A 15742-nucleotide genomic window follows, 5' to 3' on the forward strand; every position below is an offset into this window, starting at 1 on the left:
ACAGTTATCAAAGGCAGATCATTAACTAGTAGGGCATGCTTGCCAGAAATGTTTAGCTCTCCTTAAAATTTGTTTGTAGGTAGCATCGCCTCCTTCCAGGCTCCAAATGCCAAACTTCGGCTCATGATCCTTGCACTTGGTCTGTCTTCGTCACTGGTGGTGCATGCTGTGACGTGGTGGACAGGAAGAGGCTTGCAAAGGTATAGTTTGCATCTTGTGCCTATAGGCAAACAAGTGTGGTCAGTTACCAAAGGGAAGTTGGGACCGGGCACTCCAAGTTACAGTTTTTAGCTTTCAGAAAGGCCTTGTCGAAGTCTCATTTTTTTTCCTTTTCACAAAACCAGGATGTGAGTATTTGTCATTACTCTCAATAATGTTGTGAGAATGGAGAAATTATAATGAGTTGCCTAGGTAATGGGCTATATAAAGGCTAAGTTGTATAGATTACCAACAAGACTACCTCATATACTCCTGTGACACTGTGAAATTCACAATGGAAGGAGTACATTGAAACCACTCACAAAAAAGTTGTTAAAAATATTTCTGTACTTACAGGTACTTCAGAATCTGGGGATTCATTTTAGGACAGATTCTTCTTCTTGTTCTCCGCATTTGGTACACGTCTCTAAACCCAGTCTGGACTTATCAGATGTCCAACAGAGTGATACTGACATTAAGTACTATTGCCACACTTGATCGTATTTACACAGGTAAGCATAGGCCCAGTTTATTTAGGGGTTTTTCTCTCTTGCACAGTTTGTTTACCTTTCTTATCTGAATGGCACACATCTTGGAAAGATAAAACGAGTCTTTCTGCACTCTGTCTCCATGTCTGCTTTTTCTCCCTCTGCAAGAGTAGCTGACCTCGGAAGTGGACTATTATCTGAGCAGAAGGCACCTTTTCCTTGGCAGCACAGAGGGTGACAGTAACCGTTCGTCTCTGGCTCGTCTCATTGTGGAGTGGGAAAGTAGACCCAGGCCTCACGTTCCCTGCTGGCTTTCAGCTCTGTCTTCTCCTCTTTCCCTCTGAACAGGGCTTTCCAGGACGAGATCCGTTCAGCCCTCTGCCTCCACACTGACCCCAGCCCATCTGTAACACTCTGAAAAGTTATTTGTTAGCAAGGGCCTTGAGAACTGCATCAGTTCAGTTCAGTCACTCAGTTGTGTCCAACTCTTTGCAACCCCATGGACTGCAGCACTCCAGGCTTCCCTGTCCATCACCACCTCCCGGAGCTTGCTCAAACTCATGTCTAACGGATCAGTGATGCCATCCAACCATTTCATCCTCTGTTGTCCCCTTCTCCTCTTGCCTTTAATCTTTCCCAGTATCAGGGTCTTTTCCAATGAGTTGGCTCTTCGCATCAGGTGGCCAAAGTATTGGAGCTTCAGTTTCAGTCCTTCCTATGAATATTCAGGACTGATTTCCTTTAGGATTGACTGGTTTGATCTCCTTGTAGTCTAAGGGAGTCGAGTCTCCTCCAACACTGAGAACTGCATGAATTTGTTCTTTTTTTTCTCTTGGTTTGTGTTTTGCTTTTGCTCCACTCCCCCCACCCACCCCGCCCTACCCTTAAGTCTGAAGGTATTTAAACTCCAAATCTAAAATGTAAAAAGAAAGGAAATCCTGAACATTCATGTGCTTACAGGCTAAGTTGCTTCTATCAAGTCCTACTCTGTGCACCCTTATGGACTGTAGCCCACCAGGCTCCTCTGTCTGTGGGATTCTCCAGAATACTGGAGTGGGTTGCTGTGCCGTCCTCCAGGGGATCTAACTGACCCAGGGATCGAACCCTTGTCTCATATTTCCTGCATTGGCAGGCAGGTTCTTTACCACTAGCTCCATGGATATTCATACCACATTTCGAATCACCTGTCCGGAGCTTACAAGCAAACTTGCACGTTTGCATTACTCGCTATCTCCAGACTTCTGAAGAAAAGGAAGAAATGTTGCTAGATTTTACTTAACTTGCTCCTGGCTTTGTGTAACTCTCAATGAGTCACTATACTTCTGTAAATACAAGGAGGAATCTCACAGGTTAATGAAAGTTTAGAGAGTTTGGCTCACCATGAACAGAGTTTGTTTAACTCCTCCAATTTTGGTAAGAAATTGGGGTGGTGAGAAGAGGGGAACATCATGCATGTAAATTGATCAAGAGACATTGATGTTGATTAGAACATTTAGAACTCAGTTCTCACGCCCTAATATATGTTTTGTATTTTATAAAATGCTCGCATGTGAAGTAGAAACTCAGGCAGCAAACTTCACAGGGACAGCCTGATAAAAGATCTGGATTCAGGGTATCCCTTACATTTCTGGACTTTACATTTCTGGAGTTTTCTTCTTTCTCGCTTCTGTTTTAAATCTTTGTGACCCAGTTGTTAGTCCCTTCCTATTTTTGCCTTGTGCCCCATTTACAAAGTTCAACTCCTTTCCAGCTTTCCCAGGATATCTCATCATCCCTGGCAACGTTTTTTGGGGTAGTTTTATTGAAGATTTGCTGCGCCTTGTGGGGAGAGTCACACACCATAGTGTGTAGCAGTGTTGTTACTCGGGAAAGTCAGCTTAAGCTGCTCTTTTCCAAAGACTGTCTCCTTGGCCTTCGGGCCCTTGGTCACCATCTGTCTTCAGCACCCTCTCCCTCACCCCATAGCTCTCAGCTCTGCTCGTCCTCCCCCTCACTCCTTGCTGGGCAGAATGGCTTTCTTCCTGCCTATGAAATCATGCTTTCATTCCCACAGGCAGACTCTCAGGTTTCTTTCTGTCCTGAAGTAGGCTTCCCAGTGTCATGAAGCACCTGCCCAGCAGTCTCTCTGTTCCTATAAAGGCATTCTCTTGCCAGCATTTTCTGCAGTTGGTACATTTCTGTATGTGAAGTCACTAATGCAACAAACAGACTTCACTGTTAAAACAGTCCTAGGAAGTATAGTAGAGTAAAGCACACAGATACTGGCTAGGCTCTCTCTGCCAGCTGTGTGATCTTGGATTTGTTTTCTCTGGGCCTCTCAGTTATTCAATCCATGAAATGGGGTTAGTAATAGAGCCTACCTCGTAAAGTTGCTGTGAAGATTAAATGAGTTTATGTGAGGGGCTGGCCACAGTAACTGCTTAGTCGATGCACTGTTAAGACTCTGGGGGCTCAGAGGGTTAGATGAGGACCTTGTTCTTTTTGGGGAGAAACAGCCTGGTATACTGGGAATGTTCCATTCCAGGTGGACTGCATTTGCTCCCTGAACTTACCTTTCACTTTTTATACATATAGTTTAGCTCATAGCTGTTTGTTTCACATGAAGTACATACCTTTCTGCATTTTCAGTTGTCAGATTCCAAAATGATTTATTCTCCTGAAATCCTGATCTAGCCTCCCACTGCCTGCCTCCCGGCATGTTCTACTTGTTATGGGGTCTCACCTTCCCCTCTAAGTAAGCTCCTTGAAGCCACGTACAATTTCCTACTTGTTTAAAGTCGGCTAATATAGAGGGTAAATTTCTGTGTAACTGACCCTTTTCTGTTTTTCATTCTAGATGGTGCCTGCTATAAACCTCAGCAGAAGAAGAATGGTAAGGCAGCCAAGGCAGTGGTTTCTGGTCTGAACTGGTTGTTGGCAGGCGCTGCCTTTGGCAGCCTCATGTTCCTCACCCACTGGATTTTTGGAGAGGTGTCTCTTGTCTCCAGATGGGCAGTGAGTGGACACCCCCATCCAGGGCCAGATCCGAACCCATTTGGGTGAGTTTGGGTTTGGAAGCAATCCAGAAATTGACTGGTATGGTTGAACACCTTGCTCCTCTGTGTGAGCAGCTAGACAAGCATGACGTCACTGTGTACTCTGGAGATGAAGGCACTTGAGGGCTGTTTGCCCCTGTGCTGAGGGAATGCTGGGAGGTCACAGGGATGATTGAGGACTGTGTGTGGCCAGGTGAGTGGCCCCTCTGGACTGGGAGCATGGGAAGGGAAGGGCTCTTTGTTTGCAGACGCATCCCAAGCCCCTGGGACAGAGCCTGGCACACAGTAGGTCCTCATCAACGTTTGTCATTGACTTGGAGATAGACAGTGATCAACCGTGTCCTCTCAGGCCTTTGCTGTCTTCTGAACACCCAGGGCCATCCTTCACCTTAGAGGGTGGGAGCAGGCAGGAGAGCGGCCAAAGCCTCACTCCAGAGCCGGAGGGCCTGTTTCAGATTCTTTGTCCTACGTGGGCGGCTGTGTCTAATATCCAGCAGGTTACTCAAGTGCTCTTTTCCCCAGTGTCCTCCTCTGTGAAATGGGGATAATTATAGCATTTACTTTGGGCTTCCCTGGTGGCTCAGACAGTAAAGAATCTACTTGCAATGATGTAATCCCTGGGTTAGGGTGATCCCCTGGAGAAGGCAATGGCACCCCACTCCAGTACTCTTGCCTGGAAAATCCCATGGATGGAGGAGCCTGGTAGGCTGCAGTCCATGGGGTCACCAAGAGTTGGACACAACTGAGCGACTTCACTTTCACTTTTCACTTCCATGCATTGGAGAAGGAAATGGCAACCCACTCTAGTGTTCTTGCCTGGTGAATCCCAGGGACGGGGGTAACCCCAGTGGGCTGCCGTCTCTGGGGTCACACAGAGTTGGACATGACTGAAGTGACTTAGCAGCAGCAGCAGTATATGTAAAAATCTTCAAACAGTTCCTGCTAACTAGTAAGCACTCTATGTTTTTTAGTTTATTTATACTATAGCTACTTCATTGAGTGCCATGTTGTAATTTCCCACTAAAGTTTAGTTAAATCCTTTTTTTAATATTATTTTTATATATTTATTATTAAAATTTATTTGGTTGCACTGGGTCTTTGTTGCAGCATCCGGGATCTTTAGTTGTGACGTGCAAACTCTTAGTTCTAGCATGTGGAATCTAGTTCCCTGACCAGGGATTGAAACTGGGCTCCCTACACTGGGAACGTGGAGTCTTAGGGAACGTGGACCACCAGGGAAGTTCTGCTTAGTTCTTTTTTTCCTCCCCATCTCCTACACGTTTTTGCCAAAGTAGTTAAAGAATGAAATAGTTTGTTGTTATTTTCAAAGACACACAATTTATAATTATTTATCAACCTCACCTCAGTCCTAGGAAGGCAGAAACTATTGATAACTATTGAGGTTGAGAAAAAAATGAAAAGAAGTACACTAAATAGAAACTATTCCCAGTGACTTTTTCTTTTTGACTTTGGCAGAGTCATTTAAATTGTCCCATAGCCAATATGAACTATAATGGTCTGAGAAAGCTCAGTTACTTTGTTTACATTGACCATGAAAGACTGCAGATGTCATTTATGACGAGTCAGAGGTGCTCTTATGTCAGTGTTCTGAATGTTACATTGTTTCCCAGAGGACTTTCGTGATACTCACCTTGTCTCTTGGATGTGCCTAGAGGTAGAAGATACATTTCCATTTTATACTTGGGGTAATGGAATAGTAACAGCATCAGATATCCTATAACATGTCATTTTTTTTTTTTTTTAAACAGAGGTGCAGTTCTGCTGGGCTTGGCAAGTGGATTGATGCTCTCGCCTTGTTCATGGTTTCCGGGTTCCGGTTTAATCTGGTGGATTACAGGTGTGTGGTTTCTCTGTAGAAATGCTTGGTTGTCCAATTTACTCACAGGTACATGCCCCTGGGGTGGAAGGAGACGACCATACAAGCCTGTGCCAGCGCGGGTGGGACAGTCTCACGAGGTGCAGCCCCTAGAACTCGGATGTCACCACGGTTACCAGGGGTTACAGGCTCCAGGTTCTTGCTTCCTCCTCCTCATTTTCCCACTCCTCCTTAGGGGTCTTACCTGCCTGATGATGCTGACATCCTCTCCCCCGTCTCCTAGATAACTTATCTGGGTACAGATGTCTGTAGTAGTATTATTGACGGTCTGAGGAGATGGAGGGTTGGACATGCCATGTGGCCAAACCTCTTCTTCTGTCTTGCTTCTCTGATTTTCAGGAATGCCATTGTTTGGGATGTCACAGTGAAGTTCAATTTCCCTTTCTCTTGTGTGGGTAACCAGTTTCACCCCTCACTCCTCTGTTCAGCCTTGGGAGAGTCCACGTTTGCTTATTCAAAAGCCTGTACCCTTGCTGCCCAGTCACGTCCTTTAGGATTATAGACTGTTGGTGAAGACTATCATATTTCCAGAACCATCTACTTATCTTTTTTTAAAGGTTTTTTGGTGCGGACCATTTTAAAAATCTTTATTGAATTTGTTACAATGTTGCTTCTGTTTGTTTTGCTTTTTTGGCCCCAAGGCCTGTGGGATCTTAGCTCCCCACCCAGGGATCGAACCCTCACCCTGTGCATGGGAAGGTGAAGTCCTAACCACTGGATGGCCAGGGAAGTCCCTGATCTACTTATTTTAATGATTGTGACTGTTTTGTTACTGTGACTCAATTATGCCACTCTTTTCCCTTCCTCTTAAAAGGTGGGAATGGTTAGAGTCAATTTTAGTATTAAGTTAAAAATATATATATATCCACCAATAGAATTTCCCAAATGTGAAGAGACAGGAACTTTATCTTGATGCCAATTAAATTAGTAAAATCAAAGTTCTATTTTAAAATATATCTATGTCCTAAATGCATTGATAGGACCCCAGGGTACTATACAGAATGCTTATAGTTTTATTCTATGAGGAACTTGGTCAATTGAAAATGAACATGTTGGTTATTATAAATATCATTGGAATATTCAATTACTATGAATTCTGCTTGTTGTCTCCAGTTCAGTCACTCAGTTGTGTCCGAATCTGTGATCCCATGAATTGCAGCACACCAGGCCTTCCTGTCCATCACCAACTCCTGGAGTCCACCCAGACCCATGTCCATCAAGTTGATGGTGCCATCCAGCCATCTCATCCTCTGTCATCCCCTTCTCCTCCTGCCCTCAATCTTTCCCAGCATCAGGGTCTTTTCCAATGTGTCAACTCTTTGCATCAGGTGACCAAAGTGTTGGAGTTTCAGCTTCAACATCAGTCCTTCCAGTGAACACCCAGAACTGAACTCCTGTAGGATGGACTGGTTGGATCTCCTTGCAGTCCAAGGGACTCTCAAGAGTCTTCTCCAACACCACAGTTCAAAAGCATCAATTCTTTGGTGCACACCTTTCTTTATAGTCCAACTCTCACATCCATACATGACCACTCGAAAAACCATAGTCTTGACTAGACTGACCTTTGTTGGCAAAGTAATGTCTCTGCTTTTGAATGTGCTATCTAGGTTGGTCATAACTTTCCTTCCAAGGAGTAAGCGTCTTAATTTCATGGCTTCAATCACCATCTGCAGTGATTTTGGAGCCCCCCAAAATAAAGTCTGACACTGTTTCCACTGTTTCCCCATCTACTTCCCATGAAGTGATGGTACCAGATGCCATGATCTTGGTTTTCTGAATGTTGAGCTTTAAGCCAACTTTTTCACTCTACTCTTTCACTTTCATCAAGAGGCTCTTTAGTTCTTCTTCACTTTCTGCCATAAGGGTGGTGTCATCTGCACATCTGACGTTATTGATATTTCTCCTGGCAATCTTGATTCCAGCTTGTGCTTCCTCCAGCTCAGCGTTTCTCATGATGTACTCTGCATAGAAGTTAAATAAGCAGGGTGACAATATACAGCCTTGGTGTACTTATTTCCTATTTGGAATCAGTCTGTTGTTCCAGGTTTCTCAAGAGGCAGATCAGGTGGTCTGGTATTCCCATCTCTTGAATAATTTTCCACAGTTTATTGTGATCCACACAGTCAAAGGCTTTGGCATAGTCAATAAAGCAGAAATAGATGTTTTTCTGGAATTCTCTTGCTTTTTCCATGATCCAGCAGATGTTGGCAATTTGATCTCTGGTTGCTCTGCCTTTCCTAAAACCAGCTTGAACATCTGGAAGTTCACGGTTCACGTATTGCTGAAGCCTGGCTTGGAGAATTTAAAGCATTACTTTACTAGCATGTGAGATGAGTGCAATTGTGTGGTAGTGTGGTAGTTTGAGCATTCTTTGGCATTGCCTTTCGTTGGGATTGGAATGAAAACTGACCTTTTCCAGTCCTGTGGCCACTGCTGAGTTTTCCAAATTTGCTGGCATATTGAGTGTAGCACTTTCACAGCGTCATCTTTCAGGATTTGAAATAGCTCAACTGGAATTCCATCACCTCCACTAGCTTTGTTCATAGTGATGCTTCCTAAGGCCCACTTGACTTCACATTCCAGGATGTCTGGCTCTAGGTGAGTGATCACACCATCGTGATTATCTGGGTCATGAAGATCTTTTTTGTACAGTTCTTCTGTGTATTCTTGCCACCTCTTCTTAATATCTTCTGCTTCTGTTAGGTCCATACCATTTCTGTCCTTCATTGAGCCCATCTCTGCATGAAATATTCCCTTAGTATCTCTAATTTTCTTGAAGAGATCTCTAGTCTTTCCCATTCTATTGTTTTCCTCTATTTCTTTGCATTGATCGCTGAGGAAGGCTTTCTTATCTCTCCTTGCTATTCTTTGGAACTCTGCATTCACATGGGTATATCTTTTCTTTTCTCCTTTGCTTTTCGCTTCCCGTCTTTTCACAGCTATTTGTAAGGCCTCCTCAGACAGCCATTTTGCTTTTTTGCATTTCTTTTTCCTGGGGATGGTCTTGATTCCTGTCTCCTGTACAATGTCACGAACCTTCATCCATAGTTCATCAGGCACTCTGTTTATCAGATCTAGTCCCTTAAATCTATTTCTCACTTCCACTATATAATCATAAGGGATTTGATTTAGGTCATACCTCAATGGTCTAGTGGTTTTCTCCACTTCTTATTTGGGAGGACTCAGACTCAAACAAAGAGAGAGGCAATGGCACCCCACTCCAGTACTCTTGCCTGGAAAATCCCATGGATGGAGGAGCCTGGCAGGCTGCAGTCCATGGGGTCGGGAAGAGTTGGACACGACTGAACGACTTCACCTTCACTTTTCACTTTCATGCATTGGAGAAGGAAATGGCAACCCACTCCAGTGTTCTTGCCTGGAGAATCCCAGGGACGGGGGAGCCTGGTGGGCTGCTGTCTATGGGTCACACAGAGTCGGACACAACTGAAGCGACTTAGCAGCAGCAGCAGCAGCCTCAAACAAAACACTAGTTAAGCTACATGGTTAAGAGAAACAGGCAAAGTAACAGTGTATCATATGCTCCCACTGGTGTACAAAAAGGGAGGAAAATGCACACGTGTGCCTTTTTCTTCCCGTGCACAGACTGTCTCCAGGAGGATGACAAAGAAAATGCTAACATTGGTTGCCTTCACTAAGGGGAACTCATAGGGGACCAGGGGAACTCTTTTTCACCTTTCAGATTTTTTGGTTTTGAATTTATAACTGTAAAAATACAATTTTAGTGGATTGAAAAATATGTAGCTTGTTTAAAAATAGAAATAAATTAAAAATGAAAGTGATCACTGTCAAGGGTAACTTGAAGAGAGATTTTCTTTCTCTTCTTTATAGTAAGACAGATGCAACGTCATAGATTAAAATATCTAATTAGGACTCATTTTTTAGAAAAACCGTCATTGTAAGCTGGTAAACTTGGAGCTTCCCTGGTTGCTCAGCTGGTAAAGAATCTGCCAGCAATGTGGGAGATCTGGGTTCGATCCCTGGGTTGGGAAGATCCCCTGGAGAAGGGAAAGGTTACCCACTCCAGTTTCTGGCCTGGAGAATTCCATGGACTGCATAGTCCATGGAGTTGCAAAGAGCTGGACACTACTGAGTGACTTTCATTTTCGCTTAAATTGGTAAACAGAAAAACTCCCCCTCCCTAATAATCAAATAGGGCTTCCCTGGTGGCTCAGGGGTTAAAAGCGTCTGCCTGCAATATGGGAGACCTGGGTTCGATCCCTGGGTCGGGAAGATCCCCTGGAGAAGGAAATGGCAACCCGCTCCAGTACTCTTGCCTGGAGAATCCTGTGGACAGAGGAGCCTGGTGCGCTACAGTCCACAGGGTCGCAAAGAGTCAGACATGACTGAGCAACTTCACTGCACTAATAATCAAATAAATGAAAATCAAAATATGCTATAAATTTCATCATTAATTTGGTAAAACTTTTTAGAAAGAAATGCTTTTGGCTGCATTTCTGGAGGAAGTGAGAACTTCAGAAAACTCTCAGGAAAGCACCACAAGTATCGACTCTTTAAAATGCTTTTGTCTGCTGACGCGGTAGTTGTACTTCTAAGAATCTTTTGAAGAATTATTTTAAGGAAATAATCAGAGATGTAGTGAGAGATTAATTGACAAAGAAAGATGTTCCTCACAGTGTTGAAAGCTTTCTAAATGGCCATCAGCAGGAAAATGATTGTTTATTTTTTGTTGTATATTTATCCAGTGGAAGAGTATATATACATAAACATGCTTTAGAAGAAAAATATTAATGACATGAAAAAAAATGTTCCTGATATAATGTCCCACAAACAGCAGAATATAATCCTTACTATGTGGCTTGATTCATTTTTTTATGTAAAAATACTTCTGTATATATACAGAAAATGACATAGGGGAAATATATAGGCATATTAGCTGGGATCATCTTATCTCAGTCCTGGGTGATCCTTAATTGCTTCTTTACAGTTCTGCATTCTTCAATTTCTTTCAGTGAATAGGCTTTACATTTGTTTATTTCAAATTTAAAAAGTTGTTATTAAGATAACCATGTTAAAAATTTGAAGGCCTAACTATGGAATTAAAATCTGTGGGTTGTAGCGGGCCCTGCAGTCTGGTTCTCACATTCATCCGAGTGCTGCTCTTTTTGAAGTGGGGAAGGACACTCACATGGCACGGTGATGGTGCGGGTGGAGCTTGCTGCTGGATGAGAGCCACGGGGTGCTAAGAAGCGGGCTGGATCCTCTTCCTGGAATTCTTGCCCCAAGCAGTCAGAGGCTCCTGTAGATGTAGTTAAAGAGTGGGTCTCTATTATGTATAATGTTGACGGAAATGTCCAATGTCTAGAAAATATCATATTCTGTGCAAAGGCGTTATATTGATGGCTCCAGTAATGGAGTGCTGTGCTGCCATCTCAAAGCCGATTTCATAGAAATATGGAGAAAGGTCATATTCCTTCAGATCTGGCTCAGTGAATTAGCAAACATTTACTAAGTGCCTCCAATGGGCCAGGCAGATTCCACAGCCCCCCAGCACCTCAGAGGCTGATGTGTGCATGAATGTACTGCCTGCAGAACTATAAAGCAGTGAGTCCAGGAATGCAATCTCAGTCACAGCTTCTTTTAGGACTGTGAGATTGAGAAGGTCAGTTTATGTATTGTGGGTTGACAGGCAGCATTTAAATGGATGGAACCTGCTTTAAAAAAGTTCTTAACAAAACTGTTTCAGAAACTACCCTGACTTTACCTGTTTTCTAATGTCCTAGATTTGGCTGGTTAAATTAAATTAACATATTCTTGGTATTTCAGATAATTTCTTTTTTTTTAGTTTTTTGCTATACGAATTTTAACACAACCTAACAATGCCTTCTTCTCTTCCACTGCTCCTCTCAAAGACCTAGCACTGGACTGAGATTTTCTGGATCCACAGTCCACCTCCAGCTGTGCAAGTAACTAGCTGCATGACCTTAAGCAAAGCATATTAACCTTGCCAAGACCTTAGTTTCTCATCAGTCTAGAAATTGAACCAGCATGCCCCCTGAGGTCCCTTCTGGCTCTAAATAGTCATAAAGTGGTCATCCTATAAGCTTATTATTCTTTTCTTTTCAAGAAAATGGAAGAGGCTATTACTGCTTTCCTGTCTGATTAGTTTTCTTTCTCTCTCTCACAAACAGGAGCGACCTCCGCAGCAGGACTCCTTTACCTGCCCACGTGGGCAGCCGCTGTGTCTGGCTGTGTGCTTGCTCTCTTCACGGCATCCATGTGGCCTCAAGTGCTTGGACACCTTATTAGCTCAGGCTCAAGCCCTGGAAAAGCCATGACCACGGCCATGATATTTTATATTCTAGAAGTATTTTTCTGTGCCTGGTGCACAGCTTTTAAATTTGTCCCAGGAGGTGTGTATGCTCGAGAAAGATCTGATGTGCTTTTGGGTAAGTACATTTGAAAGGTCTGGATTCAAGTCACTACTCAAACATTCCTTTCAGGACTGACTGGGATATGCACTTTACACGACTGAGTAGAATAAATAGGATGATTTTGCCTTTCTTATTGAAATAGACTCTTTTGGTTAAAAAAAAAAAAAACTAGAGGAATGTCTAAATTACTGTTTAAAAAAGAAATTTCTTGGGACCATCCAAGCGGTTCAATGGTTAAGACTCCCTGCTTCTACTTCAGGGGGTGCAGATTCAGTCCCTGGTTGGGTAACTAAGATCCCACATGCTGTGTGGCTTTTAAAAAATGTAAGTTAAAAAAAGAAGACATACGGATGGCTAACAAACACATGAAAAGATGCTCCACATCACTCATTATTAGAGAAATGCAAATCAAAACCACAATGAGGTACCACTTCACACCAGTCAGAATGGCTGCGATCCAAAAATCTGCAAGCAAAAAATGCTGGAGAGGGTGTGGAGAAAAGGGAACCCTCCTACACTGTTGGTGGGAATGCAAACTAGTACAGCCACTATGGAGAACAGTGTGGAGATTCCTTAAAAAATTGCAAATAGAACTACCTTATGACCCAACAATCCCACTGCTGGGCATACACACCGAGGAAACCAGAATTGAAAGAGACACATGTACCCCAATGTTCATCGCAGCACTGTTTATAATAGCCAGGACATGGAAACAACCTAGATGTCCATCAGCAGATGAATGGATAAGAAAGCTGTGGTACATATACACAATGGAGTATTACTCAGCCGTTAAAAAGAATTCATTTGAATCAGTTCTAATGAGATGGATGAAACTGGAGCCGATTATACAGAGTGAAGTAAGCCAGAAAGAAAAACACCAATACAGTATACTAACACATATATATGGAATTTAGGAAGATGGCAATGACGACCCTGTATGCAAGACAGGGAAAGAGACACAGATGTGTATAACGGACTTTTGGACTCAGAGGGAGAGGGAGAGGGTGGGATGATTTGGGAGAATGACATTCTAACATGTATACTATCATGTGAATTGAATCCCCAGTCTATGTCTGACGCAGGATGCAGCATGCTTGGGGCTGATGCATGGGGATGACCCAGAAAGATGTTATGGGGAGGGAGGTGGGAGGGGGGTTCATGTTTGGGAATGCATGTAAGAATTAAAGATTTTAAAATTTAAAAAATAAAAAACTAAAAAAAAAATAAAATAAAAAAATTTCTTAGTTCATCGATGACTTTCAGTAATATTTATTACTGCAAAGGCCCTGGAAGTAAATTTGTTGTTGTGTAGTTGCTGAGTCATGTCTCACTCTTTTGCAAACCCATAGACTGTAGTCCTCTACCCATGGGATTCTCTAGGCAAGAATACTGATATAAATTGCCATTTCCTTCTCCAGGGGATCTTCCAGGCCCAGCAATTGAGCCCAAGTCTCTTGCTTGGCAGATGACTTCTTTACCACTGAGCCACCTGGGAAGCCGTTGGAAATAAATAGCTGTGAAAAAAACAAGTTTAAACCATAACAAGGTGTAAAAGAGGTCCATGAAACACTGTATTATATGATATGTAAGGAAAAAATATGAGCATGGTGCTCACATTGCTATTTTGATGGTAGGCTTGTAAATATGTACATAGGAAGTATGTTTTTTTGGTTTTCCTGAATTTTATATGGTTTTTATTTACCCTCTTTTTACCAATAAAATAGATTTTGCATATGTGAATCTTAGTGTAAATGATAAATGATAAGTGAAATGTAAATGATAAAATCATAGAGTACATATCTTCCATTTCAATGATTATGACCTTACATACCAAAATTAAAATTTCATAGGCTTACCTCAGTTTAATATTTTAGAAATTGTCTTCTGGCAGTAATGAAATTACTGATGTGTACCAAGCAGACACAGATCAAATGTTGCCTGTCATTTTAGTTTTAAGTAAAACATGTCCAATGCCTCCAAGATGAAATCTTTGAAAAATTGAGGAGATAAAACACGTTTTAATAAGGAATTCACTGGTGGCTTAGATGGTAAAGAATCTTCCCTCAATGCCAGAGACCTAGGTTCGATCCCTGGGTCAGGAAGATAAACCCTGGAAAAGGAAATGGCAGCCAACTCCAGTATTCTTGCCTGGAGAATTCCATGGACAGAGGAGCCTGGTAGGCTACAGTCCACGGGCTGTCCAACAAAGAGTTGGACATGACCGAGCAACTAACACTCAGTTCTTGTCTGTTCACACATTTTTCTACTTGTTCATTTATTCATTAAAAAATTATTGTGCAGCTACTGTGGTCCAGGCCTAGGGCTAGGTACCGGAGACTTGAGAGACAGAATCCTGCCCACCTGGAGCTTCTGTGTTGTGGGGGGACAGCACACCTCACATTAGACAAATACTTAGGGAGTTATGCTGGCGTGGATGCCACGCAGAAGTCTGGGCTTCTACTTGCGTTCGTCTGTCAGTCCCCCTTGTGCCCATGGAATATATCCAACCACTCTGTGCATTTGCACATAAACTTTTCTTCTCTGTGAACTAGACATCTGCCAGGACAGGCCAGTTTGGAAGAGGTATTTTTCAATTATGCGAAATATTTTAAAGCAATGTTTGAGGATTTGCTATTTCTGGTAGATATCAAAGCTACGACCCAGTCAGAGACATACATGGCTGCATTTCCTCCGCGATAGTCTTGGCTTTGCGAACTTTGTGTTTCTTCTGATTTCTTTCAGGTGTGTGTATTCTGTCCTGCTCTATCTTCCTGTCCAATGCCCTGCTTTTTTTCTTACTCCAACTTGCTTGGGGGTCTGCCATGTGGAGCAATGGAACAAAAGTAAGAGCCATTCTAAGTGTACATTTCTTTCTTTAGAATGTTATGAGCGACAGGCGTTTTGAGTTCCTTCTCACTACTTATGGAATTGCAGAAATTGTGCTTTATTACAGCTTCAAATAACTAAGAATTCTTTTTAGTAATAGTGACATTATTTTGATAAGGCCACAGAAACTGAGGAACATTGGTAAAGTTCAGAGTAGCTTTGAATAACCATTGTAAAGAATCTATATTAGATCAGAAACTAGTTATAAATGTATTGTCTAGGTTTCTCCTGCTGTTTCCTACTAATTGCACATAACTTTCTTTTTAGCCTTCCACCTAAGCATCTTTTACCTGACATTCCCTAATTTATATATTGCTCAATTACACCTGTTTCTAATTCTCATTATATACAATGTTAGAAGTATGCAGACTTCACGTGCAAGCTACATAGAAATGCATCCCAGCTGAGCTCGTCTTTCTTGGCCCAGTGTGAGCTCCAGTGTGCATCCTCTGCTTGGACACACAATCCAGGCCATGAATGCTGCCATATTAAGAACCTCTTCTTGTTATTAATACTCTTCATATTAAGTAACCTCTTCTTGTGCTCCTCAACTTGGAGCATATGGTCCCTTTGGTGGAGAAGACCAAGTCCCTGAGGCAGTCCAGAAGATTACTTTCTTTTTGTCCCACCCGTCCCTGGATGATCAATAGTCAGTGACCAACACTACAACCAACCTAACAACTAAAAAATACTCAGGAAATTGTAAGAAGCCCCTTATCAAGCAAAGATTGGGGTCTTTTAGTGTACAGCTTAATTTCTAGAACCCTTCCTGATTTCTTATGATTATCCTAATAATTAAAAGTAATATTGGAGTAATTGCTTAGG

At 42.5% G+C, this 15742-nt stretch overlaps 1 protein-coding gene across 1 annotated transcript in view; it reads left to right on the forward strand.

Annotated features, from left to right (window-relative positions):
- Positions 1 to 15742, forward strand: part of CWH43 (cell wall biogenesis 43 C-terminal homolog) — a 54005-nt gene that overhangs the window by 6471 nt on the left and 31792 nt on the right. Inside the window, exons 3-7 of the mRNA XM_069594081.1 lie at positions 80 to 200; positions 556 to 710; positions 3523 to 3724; positions 5491 to 5579; positions 11789 to 12046. Coding sequence (XP_069450182.1) covers positions 80 to 200; positions 556 to 710; positions 3523 to 3724; positions 5491 to 5579; positions 11789 to 12046 — 825 coding nt within the window. The remainder of the gene's footprint in view (positions 1 to 79; positions 201 to 555; positions 711 to 3522; positions 3725 to 5490; positions 5580 to 11788; positions 12047 to 15742) is intronic.

Source organism: Ovis canadensis, chromosome 6 (assembly GCF_042477335.2).
Source record: "Ovis canadensis isolate MfBH-ARS-UI-01 breed Bighorn chromosome 6, ARS-UI_OviCan_v2, whole genome shotgun sequence".
In the NCBI taxonomy this organism is placed as follows: Eukaryota; Metazoa; Chordata; class Mammalia; order Artiodactyla; family Bovidae; genus Ovis; species Ovis canadensis.